This window comes from Paramormyrops kingsleyae, chromosome 3, assembly GCF_048594095.1.
Source record: "Paramormyrops kingsleyae isolate MSU_618 chromosome 3, PKINGS_0.4, whole genome shotgun sequence".
NCBI lineage: Eukaryota > Metazoa > Chordata > Actinopteri > Osteoglossiformes > Mormyridae > Paramormyrops > Paramormyrops kingsleyae.
In genome coordinates this window covers 22700238-22713968 of record NC_132799.1, presented here as the reverse complement: position 1 = coordinate 22713968, position 13731 = coordinate 22700238, and the positions used below count along the sequence as shown (strand labels likewise).

The window sequence follows — 13731 nt, the reverse complement described above, 5'->3', positions numbered from 1 at the left end:
ACGTTGCAACTGATGTAACTTCTCTTGTTGTTTGTACTAAACAGTATATAAATACATCCACAAGGAGAGCAATTACGGTGCTTTTATTGAGCTCTGTGTAGCATGTAGCATACTTCTGTTGGCTGAAACCCATTCTACAGCCTGTCCCTCGTATATTTTGGTTCAGTTCCGTATGTTCTGATGATGACGCGATGTGGATGATTCTACCATCCACCCTAGGCAGATCCAGGGGATCTGGGAATACTTCAGATATAACGGGAGTTTCAAAACACACTTTGAATAATGGTGTCTGATAAGCAACTTGCTGCGACTGTGAACGACTTCCACCCAATTGCCACAACTGCATTTACACACATCATATATCAGGAAGCACCGGGAGCTGGACAGGAGCAGACGCCAGTTCACCTCAATGGATGGAGGAAAGCCGCGCAAGCATGAAAGAACCGGTACATGACGAATGTCAGGGAAAACGCTGCCCGGCGAAACAATAACCCTCAGTGGTGTATTGGCAATATGCAGTATTTGTAAACGCGGTTTTGCTGCCACCTGCTGGACAGAGCAAGGTGATGTGCGTGAAGTAGAGTGCGGCTCTCCAGTGTCAATCTATCCGTTTTGTTGCTTGGGATTAATATTCCCATTTATTTAATAATTTATAGGTATCTTATAAGGAATAGAAATAAAAACGTAAACTCTGGACATATAGGTATGATAATGTTAATACCGACATTATTGCAGGTCAGCTGGAATCAGCGCACCCAGACTACCCTGCGGTGTGAATCTTATCACATACCCGCTACCCTGCAGAATGTTCAACATATTATAAAAATCCAATTTCTCTGCGTTAGATTTGATCAAATGACACGGATGTTTTGTCCTATGAAGGGCATAGACATATTGTACTTTAAATTGCAGAGTAAGATTTATAAAGCAATTTAAGTTTTCAAAGAGTGTGTAATCCCACAAAACCACAAGCAATATCACTTGAAACAGTGCTGTCAGTATTGCTTAGAACACTAATACAAAATTATCTGACGGACTACATGAGCATGACGAGTCCTTAACTGTGAGCTGTAGGCCTGTTTACTGAAGGGGCGTGATGAGTCTCTAACTGTGAGCTGTAGGCTTGTATACTGATCTGGCGTGATGAGTCTCTAACTGTGAGCTGTAGGCCTGTTTACCGATGGGGCGTGATGAGTCTTTAACTGTGAGCTGTAGGCTTGTATACTGATCTGGCGTGATGAGTCTCTAACTGTGAGCTGTAGGCCTGTTTACCGATGAGGTGTGATGAGTCTCTGTGAGCTGTAGGCTTGTATACTGATCTGGCGTGATGAGTCTCTAACTGTGAGCTGTAGGCCTGTTTACCGATGGGGTGTGATGAGTCTCTAACTGTGACCTGTGAGGGGGTATGGCAGCAAGGGCTTGTGGGTAATCATACAAAATTCTAGGCCACTCAGTCTCTGAATCTGATGTCAGAACTACCAGGTGCTTAACACTTTATAAACAATATTCTGATGATTTATCCGAATCATACTTTGAGGGTTTCTTGTATGAAGTCTTCTCATTATGCAGCTGTATTATATAAAGCTGTCTAATTCCACATGGTTTCTATTAGTGATACCAAATGAAGCTTCATGAACTATTTGCTGTATTTTTGAGTCCACTAATTGGTGCACTAGGCTTGCTTCGGGGCATTCTTTGAGCCCTTTTTGAACAGAGAGCAGTGGGCTCAGAATAGACAGCAAATGTTTTATGAAGCTTCGTTTGGCAGTCACTAGTTTCTATACCTAAACCCTGCCTGGTTGGCGCTTGCTTTAAACATTGTTTATGTTGCATTTCTGAAAGCTCACCAGAAGATGGCAGCATCAGCTACATCCAGCATATACAGGAATCAGAATCAGAATCATTTTATGTGCCATGGACGAAAAGTACAAGGAATTTGTTTTGGTGGTGGCAGAAGTACGCAATTTCATACTCAAGACAAAAAAAATACACAAAACAATAAATATTATAAAGGTAAAAAGAGAGATACAGAATAAGAAAATGTGCTGATAATTAACAAAATGACACAGTTTGGGATTGTGCAAAAAGGCTTGGCATCTATGGGAGTATAGAGTACAGTGGGTAACTAAGTACGGAAAGGAGTGACAGGGGCCAGTGAGCTTCTCATGGTGCCTAGTTTCGGAGGCAGTGGCCTGGGGAAGAAGCGGTTCTGGTGCCGAGCTGTGCTGGTATTCGGTGCTCTTATAGGGAGACCATGCCAGAGGTAGTGACCAGGGTGTGAGGGGCCAGGCAGCATTTCCCGGCTCTCTTTCTCATCCTAGATGCTCACAGGTCTTCAAGCAGAGGGGACTGGCAGCCAATGACCTTCTCCACAGAAGTCTCTGCTTAGAGAGCAGTGATGCAGAGACAAACTTGACAGGCATGGAGAATGTGAAATCCTAAAGTTCAGTACTGTAGGGATGTTTAAAGACACCTTTATTTTATGATCATAATAATTTTTTGCCCTGCCATATACAGGTCCTTCTCAAAAAATTAGCATATTGTGATAAAGTTCATTATTTTCTGTAATTGACTGATAAACATTAGACTTTCATATATGTTAGATTCATTACACACAACTGAAGTAGTGCAAGCCTTTTATTGTTTTAATATTGATGATTTTGGCATACAGCTCATGAAAACCCAAAATTCCTATCTCAAAAAATTCGGCTTAGTGCGAATTAGAGCAGAGGAGCGGGCGGAGCCAACAGTCTCGTGAGCGAGGAGCAGAAATTCTCACCGCTCCACTCCGCTAAAATGCTCTGATGCAAAGCAATCCGGGGCCAACGCTAAGCAGTCAGTATCAAATGTACTGTAACATTCATGGAGTGGAATGGACACATGGGTCAAGCCAGACCAGGGATATGAGCTTCGCATGAACAACAGCGGATGAGAGAGCCATTTTGGCTGCCAGATTTCTGTCGGTCTGAAGCCTCCAGTTTGACATTGTGGTGTAGAGTGTAGCGCACAAACAGGGCCCTCTGCAATGGCTAAAGATGCCTACAATGAGGTAGTAGCGGGCACATGCAAGACAGTGTGTGTGGGAAGCTAGATGGACAGCCCTGGGACATCCCAGAATGCCCTGGATGGTCTGAGAAGACCCTAGGTCCCATAGTGACAACAAAGAGAATAAGCGAATCAAAGGAAGCCATGGATTTTGCTCTTTATCCATGTTGATGAATTTAGACAGAGAGAAAGCATCCATGATTCCGCTGGCAAAGAGGGGCAGGTGACCGCTAGACCCCGCCTCCCTCCCAGCTGTCTGCCCTTGTGGGCAATACCAAGTGTTCTCTCTGGCAGGTGTGGTGCTCCTCATGCCTGCATCCTCCTCACACCTCCTTAGTGAGATGCATGTGAATGCCACTGAAGCACTTGCCAATGGCCTCGAAGAAGGGGTCGCAGTAGGTGTGGATGCAGATGGAGTAGACCCGGCTCGCACATTGGATATCGATCAAGTAGCACTTCACACATGGAACAACAGCCCAGATGTGCAGGAAGGAAAGGATGGCAAAAATGATTCCCCAAACCAGGGCCAGTGGGATGCCCACCAATGCCGTCAGCAGCCGGTAGCACCAGTACTTGGTGACAGTGAAGGTGGTGAAGCTGGCCTTCCACACGCCATCGAAGCTGTAGGTGCCAGTGGGCTCGGCAATCACATCCTCAAAGTCCACCTGAAGGAGGAGGAGAAAATGTCACGGAGATGAGGACATCATCCAGCGATGGACACTGCAAACTGTGAGGTGCTCAAATGGATGACAGCTTCATGTTGTTCACACACAGCTGTTAGAAGGTGTGACCATGCTGTGTTTATGGGATCTATAACTCAGTGCTGACATTCACTGATGTAAAGTTTGCCCTCCATGCGGATCCTTCTTACAGTGTGTCATTACAGTAAGAGAGCACCCTGATGTAGGGTTTATGGGATCTATAACTCAGTGCTGACATTCACTGATGTAAAGTTTGCCCTCCATGCGGATCCTTCTTACAGTGTGTCATTACAGTAAGAGAGCACCCTGATGTAGGGTTTATGGGATCTATAGCTCAGTGCTGACATTCACTGATGTAAAGTCTGACCTCCATGCGGATCCTTCTTACAGTGTGTCATTACAGTAAGAGAGCGCCCTGATGTAGGGTTTATGGGATCTATAGCTCAGTGCTGACATTCACTGATGTACTGTAAAGTCTGACCTCCATGCGGATCCTTCTTACAGTGTATCATTACAGTAAGAGAGCACCCTGATGTAGGGTTTATGGGATCTATAGCTCAGTGCTGACATTCACTGATGTAAAGTCTGACCTCCATGCGGATCCTTCTTACAGTGTGTCATTACAATAAGAGAGCGCCCTGATGTAGGGTTTATGGGATCTATAGCTCAGTGCTGACATTCACTGATGTACTGTAAAGTCTGACCTCTATGAGGATCCTTCTTACAGTGTGTCATTACAGTGAGAGAGCACCCTGATGTAGGGTTTATGGGATCTATAGCTCAGTGCTGACATTCACTGATGTGAAGTCTGCCCTCCATGCGGATCCTTCTTACAGTGCGTCATTACAGTGAGAGAGCCCTGATGCAGGGTTTATGGGATCTATAGCTCAGTGCTGACATTCACTGATGTACTGTAAAGTCTGACCTCCATGCGGATCCTTCTTACAGTGTGTCATTACAGTAAGAGAGCGCCCTGATGTAGGGTTTATGGGATCTATAGCTCAGTGCTGACATTCACTGATGTACTGTAAAGTCTGACCTCCATGCGGATCCTTCTTACAGTGCGTCATTACAGTGAGAGAGCCCTGATGTAGGGTTTATGGGATCTATAGCTCAGTGCTGACATTCACTGATGTAAAGTCTGCCCTCTATGCGGATCCTTCTTACAGTGCGTCATTACAGTAAGAGAGCGCCCTGATGTAGGGTTTATGGGATCTATAGCTCAGTGCTGACATTCACTGATGTAAAGTCTGCCCTCTATGCGGATCCTTCTTACAGTGCGTCATTACAGTAAGAGAGCACCCTGATGTAGGGTTTATGGGATCTATAGCTCAGTGCTGACATTCACTGATGTAAAGTCTGCCCTCAATGCGGATCCTTCTTACAGTGCGTCATTACAGTGAGAGAGCCCTGATGTAGGGTTTATGGGATCTATAGCTCAGTGCTGACATTCACTGCTGTAAAGTCTGCCCTCAATGCGGATCCTTCTTGCAGTGCGTCATTACAGTGAGAGAGCCCTGATGCAGGGTTTATGGGATCTATAGCTCAGTGCTGACATTCACTGATGTAAAGTCTGACCTCCATGCGGATCCTTCTTACAGTGTGTCATTACAATAAGAGAGCACCCTGATGTAGGGTTTATGGGATCTATAGCTCAGTGCTGACATTCACTGATGTAAAGTCTGTCCTCCATGCGGATCCTTCTTACAGTGTATCATTACAGTAAGAGAGCACCCTGATGTAGGGTTTATGGGATCTATAGCTCAGTGCTGACATTCACTGATGTACTGTAAAGTCTGACCTCTATGCGGATCCTTCTTACAGTGTGTCATTACAGTAAGAGAGCACCCTGATGTAGGGTTTATGGGATCTATAGCTCAGTGCTGACATTCACTGATGTAAAGTCTGCCCTCTATGCGGATCCTTCTTACAGTGCGTCATTACAGTGAGAGAGCCCTGATGTTGGGTTTATGGGATCTATAGCTCAGTGCTGACATTCACTGATGTAAAGTCTGCCCTCTATGCGGATCCTTCTTACAGTGCGTCATTACAGTGAGAGAGCCCTGATGCAGGGTTTATGGGATCTATAGCTCAGTGCTGACATTCACTGATGTAAAGTCTGTCCTCCATGCGGATCCTTCTTACAGTGTGTCATTACAATAAGAGAGAGCCCTGATGTAGGGTTTATGGGATCTATAGCTCAGTGCTGACATTCACTGAAGTCTTTTGTTGTTTTTATGAGTGCTGAATGAGTTCCCCAGGAAGGGCTGGTGATACTTGGTGGGTAGTCAAATATTACTTAATTATCAAATAATCAAATGTTGCCCCATGATGTGATATGAGGTGCAGCCATTTTGCTTCTGAATGCACTGTCCTGCTGCTTCCATATCCTGAACTTCACAAAAACTGCGACCATTGGCCTGTACCTCCCCACTGCAAGATGATAATGGTCAAACAGTCATACTTATAAAATGATGTTTCATGTCAGTAAATGTATGCTGGCACGACAGATGATTCTCCTTGGCTGAATTTGTCAGATTCAATACCATGAATTCTCAGGTTAATTCACATGCAGTCTGTGCAAAGCCAGGGAGCCGCTATGACGTTACTATCTCTGGTGAAAGAAATGTTGTCGCTGCTTTGCACGCGGCGTTACGATGGTCTGCACCCTGACCGGTGGCGCAGGGTTATAATTACAGGTCATCCCTCATTCCACATCCACATCTCTATGTTTACCGCCAGTATCCTACAAAATATCCCACACCGCCTACTTCAGTGACATCATGTTAAGCAAACAGTTACTTTTCCCATCTGTTTTTGTAACGAACCCCGCGCAGCGAAGACAGTATTTACTGGCTGTCCCTACAACGAGGGTCCTACAGACTGTTTTTACTGGGGCGCGGTAGGCGTGCTTTGGCGATTGGTGCGGGTTTACGGTTAAATCCCCGTGAAATGTAGCGTTAACTGCTCGGATGCATTAAATGTTATTTCTTTAATATATAGTGGTTTCTTTATTCAAGGTGCTGATCATGGGGTTAATTGATGAGTGTGAACACCTTGCTTTCAAATGTCATCTGTGTTTACAGGATCTGCCAAAGTTTACTTTATTCCTATACAAACTAAGCGTGTTGTAAATTAATACAATATTACAATATTGTATTGTAGATATTACAATTAAAACTACCACAACCTAGAAGCTATAGGAGCTCCGTTTCATTTTTTTCAAGTTTTAAAAGTTTTTTTTTTTAAGTTTAAAAGCCTTGTACGTGAGATGCGTCCACATACCTTTACAACATGATCATTTAAGTGCTTGGGATCCCGATTTACGAGGTCTATCTCCTTCGTGTGCACATCCTGCAACGTGTTCTCGTTCATGCTGTCGTTATCCATGTCTTTGTTGTTTGCACTATATATGTTCCGCTGATCCTTGATGAAGGGCGAATTGAAAAACTATTTTAATCAAAATGTTAATAATGAAATAATAAAAGTGTAAAGACGGAGCTGCTGGGGTACTGGAGCGCGTCCGGCTTTGGGATGGTATTAAATGCATGGAGGGGGACGGCGCCACACCCCTGCGCGAAGCGCAAGGGATCATCCGCAAACTGAGCTCTACTGCCGCTAAATGTAAAGCCATGAGTGATATGGCTACAACCCCTCTGGATTATTTGGATGAAGGTGGAAATGTGGATAATCAGGCGACAGTCAAACGGGAAAAAACAGCTGGGTAAGATCTGCGAATGACAGGATTCCTGTCTTAATTTGGCATTGCGTTTTGCCCTTGTGTTAGACCTGCCAGTATGCGCCCTACTGCAGATTTATCCCCAATTCCTTCCTCTCTGCTCACAGCCTTCTCCTCGCACGCTGCCATGGCCGTAAAAAGCCAATCTGCATCTTTCAGTGGTTTATTTAACTGACATGAAGCTCTGCCTCACTTGATACTCAACATCAACTCAGGTATGGAAAACATTTCATAAGTCGTGCAATAATACATTTCTGATAGATAGATGGATGGATGGATGGATGGATGGATGGATGGATGGGTGGATGGACAGACGGGCCTACTTCCAAAGGAAACAGTTTACAGTTCAAGCATACTCTGTAGCTGCTGGTGTCTCTGAATTATAACTGTGCTACTGACACAGATGTTTCACTGTGAGTCATCCAGTTCATTAGTAGACTTACGTTTAGTTAAACAGTCAGGCCCATAACAGGTACAGATGAGTGATCAGTACATGCATCAGTACTGAGAACACAGCTACAGGCTGTTTTCATACAGGATCCTTAGTTTAATGGAAACTGACTGTCCGAACACTGAACATTTTTGCAGACGTTTCCATGACATAACTTCTGAATTGCAGTGTTTGACAAATCTTGACACAACTCAAAATGAGTCACCGCACAGCAGTCTGGTCACCTTCACCTATTTTTATTTCGACTTTACATGTATCTGAATAGTGTGCTCATACTTTGTTGTAAAATAATTGTCAAAAGCAGAAATCATATTGGTGCAATGAACCGAGAACTAATAATGGAAGAGCAACCTGGAGAATGATTATAGAGTTGAAAGTGCTGATTATATTAGTGCCAGCTTGAGTAATAAATGAATAACACAAATAGCATGTAATTCAGTTAAAACTACTGACTGCATAAAAACCGAAAAATAATCAACTACAATCAAGAAAATTTACATTTTTATATTCATTTCACAGGAAATGTTTAAATACAGGTTAGAGTTAAATAGATTTATATAATATTCAATAATTATAGACTGAATGGTGCTCTGTAAATATCTCTGTACTTTGTCTTCAGTACAAAACATATTTTCAATAAGTTAAAATTTTCTTGTTGAGGTCACACCTGTGATCAAAATGTATCAGCAAACTTTAGAGTTTTCTCACTTTGGTCATATACGCACCAACGCATTCTTGACGAGCAGTTCAAGACAGGGACGGTCACAAGACTACCGCTGACTATTTTCTGGTGTAGTACTTGCGTTTGGTTAAGGAGATATACACAGCGGCACACCGTTTGTCAAATATTTCTGTTACACAGAAATACAGTCAGAACTTAATTAATATTGCATCATTTTATCTTTACAATTACAGCCCTAACCATCTCAACTCTTTTCTATACAATGAAATAATGGAATGTTGTCAAATAGTTTGGTCACAAACAAATATTGGGTCAGAAATTAGCAGGTTTCCCTTTGCCTGCACTTCTGGTGTATCTCAGTTGGGTTTGGCAGTTTTCACGTCCATTGTAGACAGACATCTGGCCATGCTTGTGAACACAGGAGCCACAAAGGTGTCCACCAAACTGCTCCAGACTGTCTGGACCGTCGGCAGAGCCATAAACCACGCCTGCACCAGTGGGATCAGTATCCTACAAAATATCCCACAGCGTACATGAATAATTAGAGTCATTAACTTCGCCAAACGCTTCACAGACGCATGACGGCTAATTAACAGTAAGCAGCCTCCTACTTTAAATCAAGGCTGTATATGTTATAACTACGGCCTTAATTTAATTAAGAGTTACGTTAGATTTATTCTTCAGGACCTGCAACTTCAACAAGTGACGTATTCACTGGCCACTTAATTTTTCACGGTACTTTGGCGCATTAGGGACTGAATTAGCCAGGAGATGCCATACCAGATCTGAAGGCAGCGGAGAAGCGCGAAGAGGGATCCCGCCGCGAAGGACAGGAGGACGGCGAGCAGCGCGCTGATCAGGCGGTACGAAGCGTATTTAAGCAGCTCGAAGAGGGCGCTGCTGGAGACCCACACCGAGTCAAAGCTGTGCAGGGCGGCGGGCTCTCCGATGATGTCCTCAAAGCTGATCTGCCAACAGAATCGTACTTACACGGTGCACGCGAATACAAAGCAACTAACCCTGTGCGCTGAGCGCGTCGGCAACGTTTGCTGCTGTTGCGCTGCTGCTAACGGTATACGCATTATAGAACAGAATATCTTTATAGTAATTGCACACGTATAACGAAACTATGTTGGCTTTTCCACCAATGCTACACGTGACATGAAGTAAATAAAAACAAGAATATAGTCCTAAATATAGATGTACGTGTTGTATGCTGAGTAGCGAACCAAAGCGCAGTAGTGCGTCGTATATTTGGTTCATCTAAATGCTAGTGTAGCTTTAAAAACACGAGCAGCAGTCATATGCTTGAAAATTAGCAGCACTGTAAACATATGCAGTACCAGTTAATTATGAAGTTATTCACTTCCATTCTTATCAAAAGTGAAACTACACAGCCTACAACAAAGCGGTGATTTCATAATGATTGATGTTAAAGCGCATTTACCTTGAGTGTACCCAATTTACCTTAAGACGTGCACTTACCTTGAGTGTACCCAATTTACCTTCAGACGCGCATTTACCTTGAGTATACTGTGTTTTGTTTGCCCAGTTACCTTCAGGTGCGCGTTAATTTCCTGGGGATCCCGGTCGGTAGCCGCCGTGCAGTTTTTCTGTTTCTCGGCCAGAATCGGCACCGAGGTCCGGCTGAATTCCTGTTGGTCCATGAGGACGCTTGTTTCGGACCTCTCGCTCTCGAGCCCCATGTCAGTACAAGATAAACTGGGCTGGTCACTTGACACTGGCCGGACCCCGTCCCCGGGTCACGCATGACTCCCCGTGCGCTCTTTATCTTACACTGTAATTAGAAACTGGGACAATTATTATTATTATTATTATTATTATTATTATTATTATTATTATTATTATTATTATCGATGATAACAACAATAGTATTATTAGTAATAATAATTACAATGACAACAATAAAATATGTATCTAAGAAAGACGTGGAGGAATTAAAAATATCAATAAATAAAATATTGATACTAAAAAGGGCATTCGCAATGGAATGAATACATTTTTACCTATGGGTACGTTGAGGGATGCCATAAGGCGGAGGAAAGTTAGAATGATTTCAAGGGCCCCTGAGTGACAGGGGGCCTAGAACATTTGGAAAATAACTGGATTGGTCTGGACTGGGGGCCCAATATGATTTGCCCTTTGGGTACGTCATGACCAGTTTCTGTGAACTGCAGAAGTCACTGGTAAAGGCACTAAAAACACAGCTGGTTCACAGGGCCGCCCACATGAGATATTTGGGCCCCAGATGGCTGGAAACTCTGAGCTGTTTTTAATGTTATGCCGGCTGGAAATATGCGAAGCCATTTTAACAGCAGAAAATGTACTAAAGATGCCAATAATTCTGCGACTAAGGAATGAACGCATTACGTTTAAAAAATATAAACCTAAGTTTAGGTCATTTTTTGACAGAACACAGTTCTTATTTATCCCACAAATAATCAACAAATCAGTAGTTCTAATAAGAAAAACTTTCTGAATCAGGAAGCATTATACTGTATCTATAAATGGCAGCATTCAGACTTGATGGGATGGCGTTGCTTAGCAATAGGGAATATCTATCACAGAGAGAGCTATGTTTCTGGCCAGCTCTGTTGGGGAAAACAGTGTAAATTTACAGTGTACTGTAAAATGGCCCTTGTAGGAAGGGGGGGATCACTGTAAATTTCTCACAGTGTACTGGCAGAAGTGCCACAAGGATGGAGTTTTAAAGCTCAGATGAGAGACCACAGGCTGGGCTGGGTGTGTCAGTGGTTATAAGCTAGGCTGCTGGCGTCCCCATGTAAACCCCTCAGCATGGGGCGGGGGGTTCCCCTTACATCACCCAGGGGTGTCCTCCACTGCAGAATGTCAGACGAGGAGGATTCCCTCTCCAGACGCCAGCAGGATAAAATTAGCCACTAAAACCGCTTCTTTAACTCTTTCTTGAACTTAGAGATTTTGGCTGGAAAAGAGCAGAAGTGTGGGCTTGTTTCCCTGAACCACAATGTGTTTCACAGCTGAGAAATGATGTAGAGCAGATATCTCAGCCTAGTGGTTGCGTACATGAAACATCGGTACATGGAGTTTGTGACAGGCTGTGAACTCGGAATAAGGTGTTCATGTACAGGGATCATTGTCAATTTGACTTTACACTGAGGCATTTCCTGACAAGATAGTCCATCTGACACAACTTCATTGTTGTGAAGTAGAACAACAGCAAATGACAGCAAAGCAAAATCAGTGAACAATCCCAGAATCACAGAGGTTTAATATTCAGTATCACTCTAAAAAGCAGCATGTTCAACCAATACAGAACAAGCAGAGCCGCCTGAGCACAGAGCCTCTGAGGGGAGCAGGGATCATACGGAGGCAGGCTGACCACAGAGCCTCTAAGGAGAGCAGAGATCACAGGGAGGCAGCCTGAGCACAGAGCCTCTGAGGGGAGCAGGGATCATATGGAGGCAGGCTGAGCACCAAGCCTCCAAGGAGAGCAGAGATCACAGGGAGGCAGCCTGAGCACAGATCCTCTGAGGGGAGCAGGGATCATACAGAGGCAGGCTGACCACAGAGCCTCTAAGGAGAGCAGAGATCACAGGGAGGCAGCCTGAGCACAGATCCTCTGAGGGGAGCAGGGATCATACGGAGGCAGTCTGAGCACCAAGCCTCCAAGGAGAGCAGAGATCACAGGGAGGCAGCCTGAGCACAGATCCTCTGAGAGGAGAAGGGATCATACGGAGGCAGGCTGACCACAGAGCCTCTAAGTTAAATGCTAAACTAAAATCAACAAAGAGCATCCTAGCATAGATGTCAGAGGAGTTTGGACAGTGTGAAGTGCAATTGAAGTGGTGCAGTTTGTGGATGTTAGCTTTGTAAGCAAACTGGTTTTGGTCTAGACCAGGGGGGATGCAGGCCTTGATATTAGATAATACCAGCCTTTCAAAGCATTTCATGATTACTGACCTGACAGCAATAGGCCGGTAATTATTTTGGCTAGTGACAGCGGATGTCTCACACGGTAACAAAATTCCTCACTGCTTTGTGTGTTTGGATCTTTCGATGAACGACATAATGTTTCTGTATTGAAGCACTTACTTTGACAGCATTTAAAGATATTTAAACACATAACAAGGTGGCTCTGGTTAAATGAGTTGAGAGTTGTCATTTTGTGTCTAACCTCACATGTAGCTGATTCAATTAGAATAAAGCCAAGCATGGTAAAGCTGTTCATTGACATAGATAAGAGTCGACAGCAGCCTGCCGCTGCCTATCCACAAATGCCTCAGGAAAACCTGGAGTGGCCATGGTGGTCTGCTGGACCCACCCAACAGAAAATGGTCCATGTGGATCATCACCTAAAGCATGCTGGTGGTTTGTTAAAACCTGTGAAAGATGGGTTGGTGTAAAAAACACCACCTCAGTCGAGGAAAAGAGCATGATCTGAGCTCTCAGGAGTTCCAGCAAATTTGGTGTATTTACATTAAACATTGATACATCAACAACTGCTCAGAGCTCTAACCAAACAATGCTACTGCAGGGACTCGAACCAGGAACCTTCAGGTGTGTCCGTAACCATAACAGCTAGACTTTCAGTATCTGGATGTGGATAGTTAAAAGGATCAGATGTTTCCTTTTAATATTACACCTGATTCTGATATTCTTCTGACTATGGGAAGGGGGCTTATCTTATCCAATCAGGCGTCAGGGGTCTTATCTTAGCCAATCAGACCGCAGGAAGGAAGCCTATGCTGCACCTAATCAGTGTGGGGTTCCCCCATTCAGGCAGGAGCTGAGGGGTTGATTGCCTTTTCATCTCTTCATCTGCAGTGAAACAATTGCCTTGAGGACACAATGGGAGTTGTGTCTGTGTGTCTGTGTGTGTGTGTGGGGGGGGGGCTGCTGTATAATGTGGCCCCACTCTGATGATGCAGTGGATGCAGAGGCCCGCATTTCATAGCACACTGGCTAAATAAAGCTCTTCACCATGCCCACAATGCCCCGCCTGCTCCCCTCCCCCCCCCCCAGCTAAACCCACACAGTTTTTCCTGGCAGCTTTTCAGGAAAGAGCAGGCGGCTGGAAAGTTCGAGGGCTCGGCTGCCTGTGTACAATAAA

The 13731-nt window shown here is 44.3% G+C and overlaps 2 protein-coding genes across 3 annotated transcripts; both read right to left on the bottom strand.

Annotated features, from left to right (window-relative positions):
- Positions 1–2712: 2712 nt before the first annotated feature.
- LOC111836013 (caveolin-1-like) lies at positions 2713–7769 on the bottom strand. Its single transcript, XM_023796901.2, has 2 exons — positions 7032–7769; positions 2713–3710 (listed from the first exon to the last, which is right to left on the bottom strand). Exons 1-2 carry the CDS (start codon positions 7134–7136, stop codon positions 3369–3371), a joined length of 447 nt encoding a protein of 148 aa, XP_023652669.1. The 5' UTR covers positions 7137–7769; the 3' UTR covers positions 2713–3368.
- A 387-nt stretch (positions 7770–8156) lies between these two features.
- Positions 8157–10723, bottom strand: LOC111836012 (caveolin-2-like). Of its 2 annotated transcripts, none has more exons than XM_023796900.2 (4): positions 10646–10723; positions 10175–10416; positions 9399–9586; positions 8157–9128 (listed from the first exon to the last, which is right to left on the bottom strand). In XM_023796900.2, exons 2-4 carry the CDS (start codon positions 10322–10324, stop codon positions 8975–8977), a joined length of 492 nt encoding a protein of 163 aa, XP_023652668.2. In that variant the 5' UTR covers positions 10325–10416; positions 10646–10723; the 3' UTR covers positions 8157–8974. The 2 variants fall into 2 exon arrangements, with proteins under 2 accessions (XP_023652668.2, XP_023652667.2); XM_023796899.2 differs by having other exon boundaries at positions 10175–10429; positions 10646–10712.
- Positions 10724–13731: the final 3008 nt, after the last annotated feature.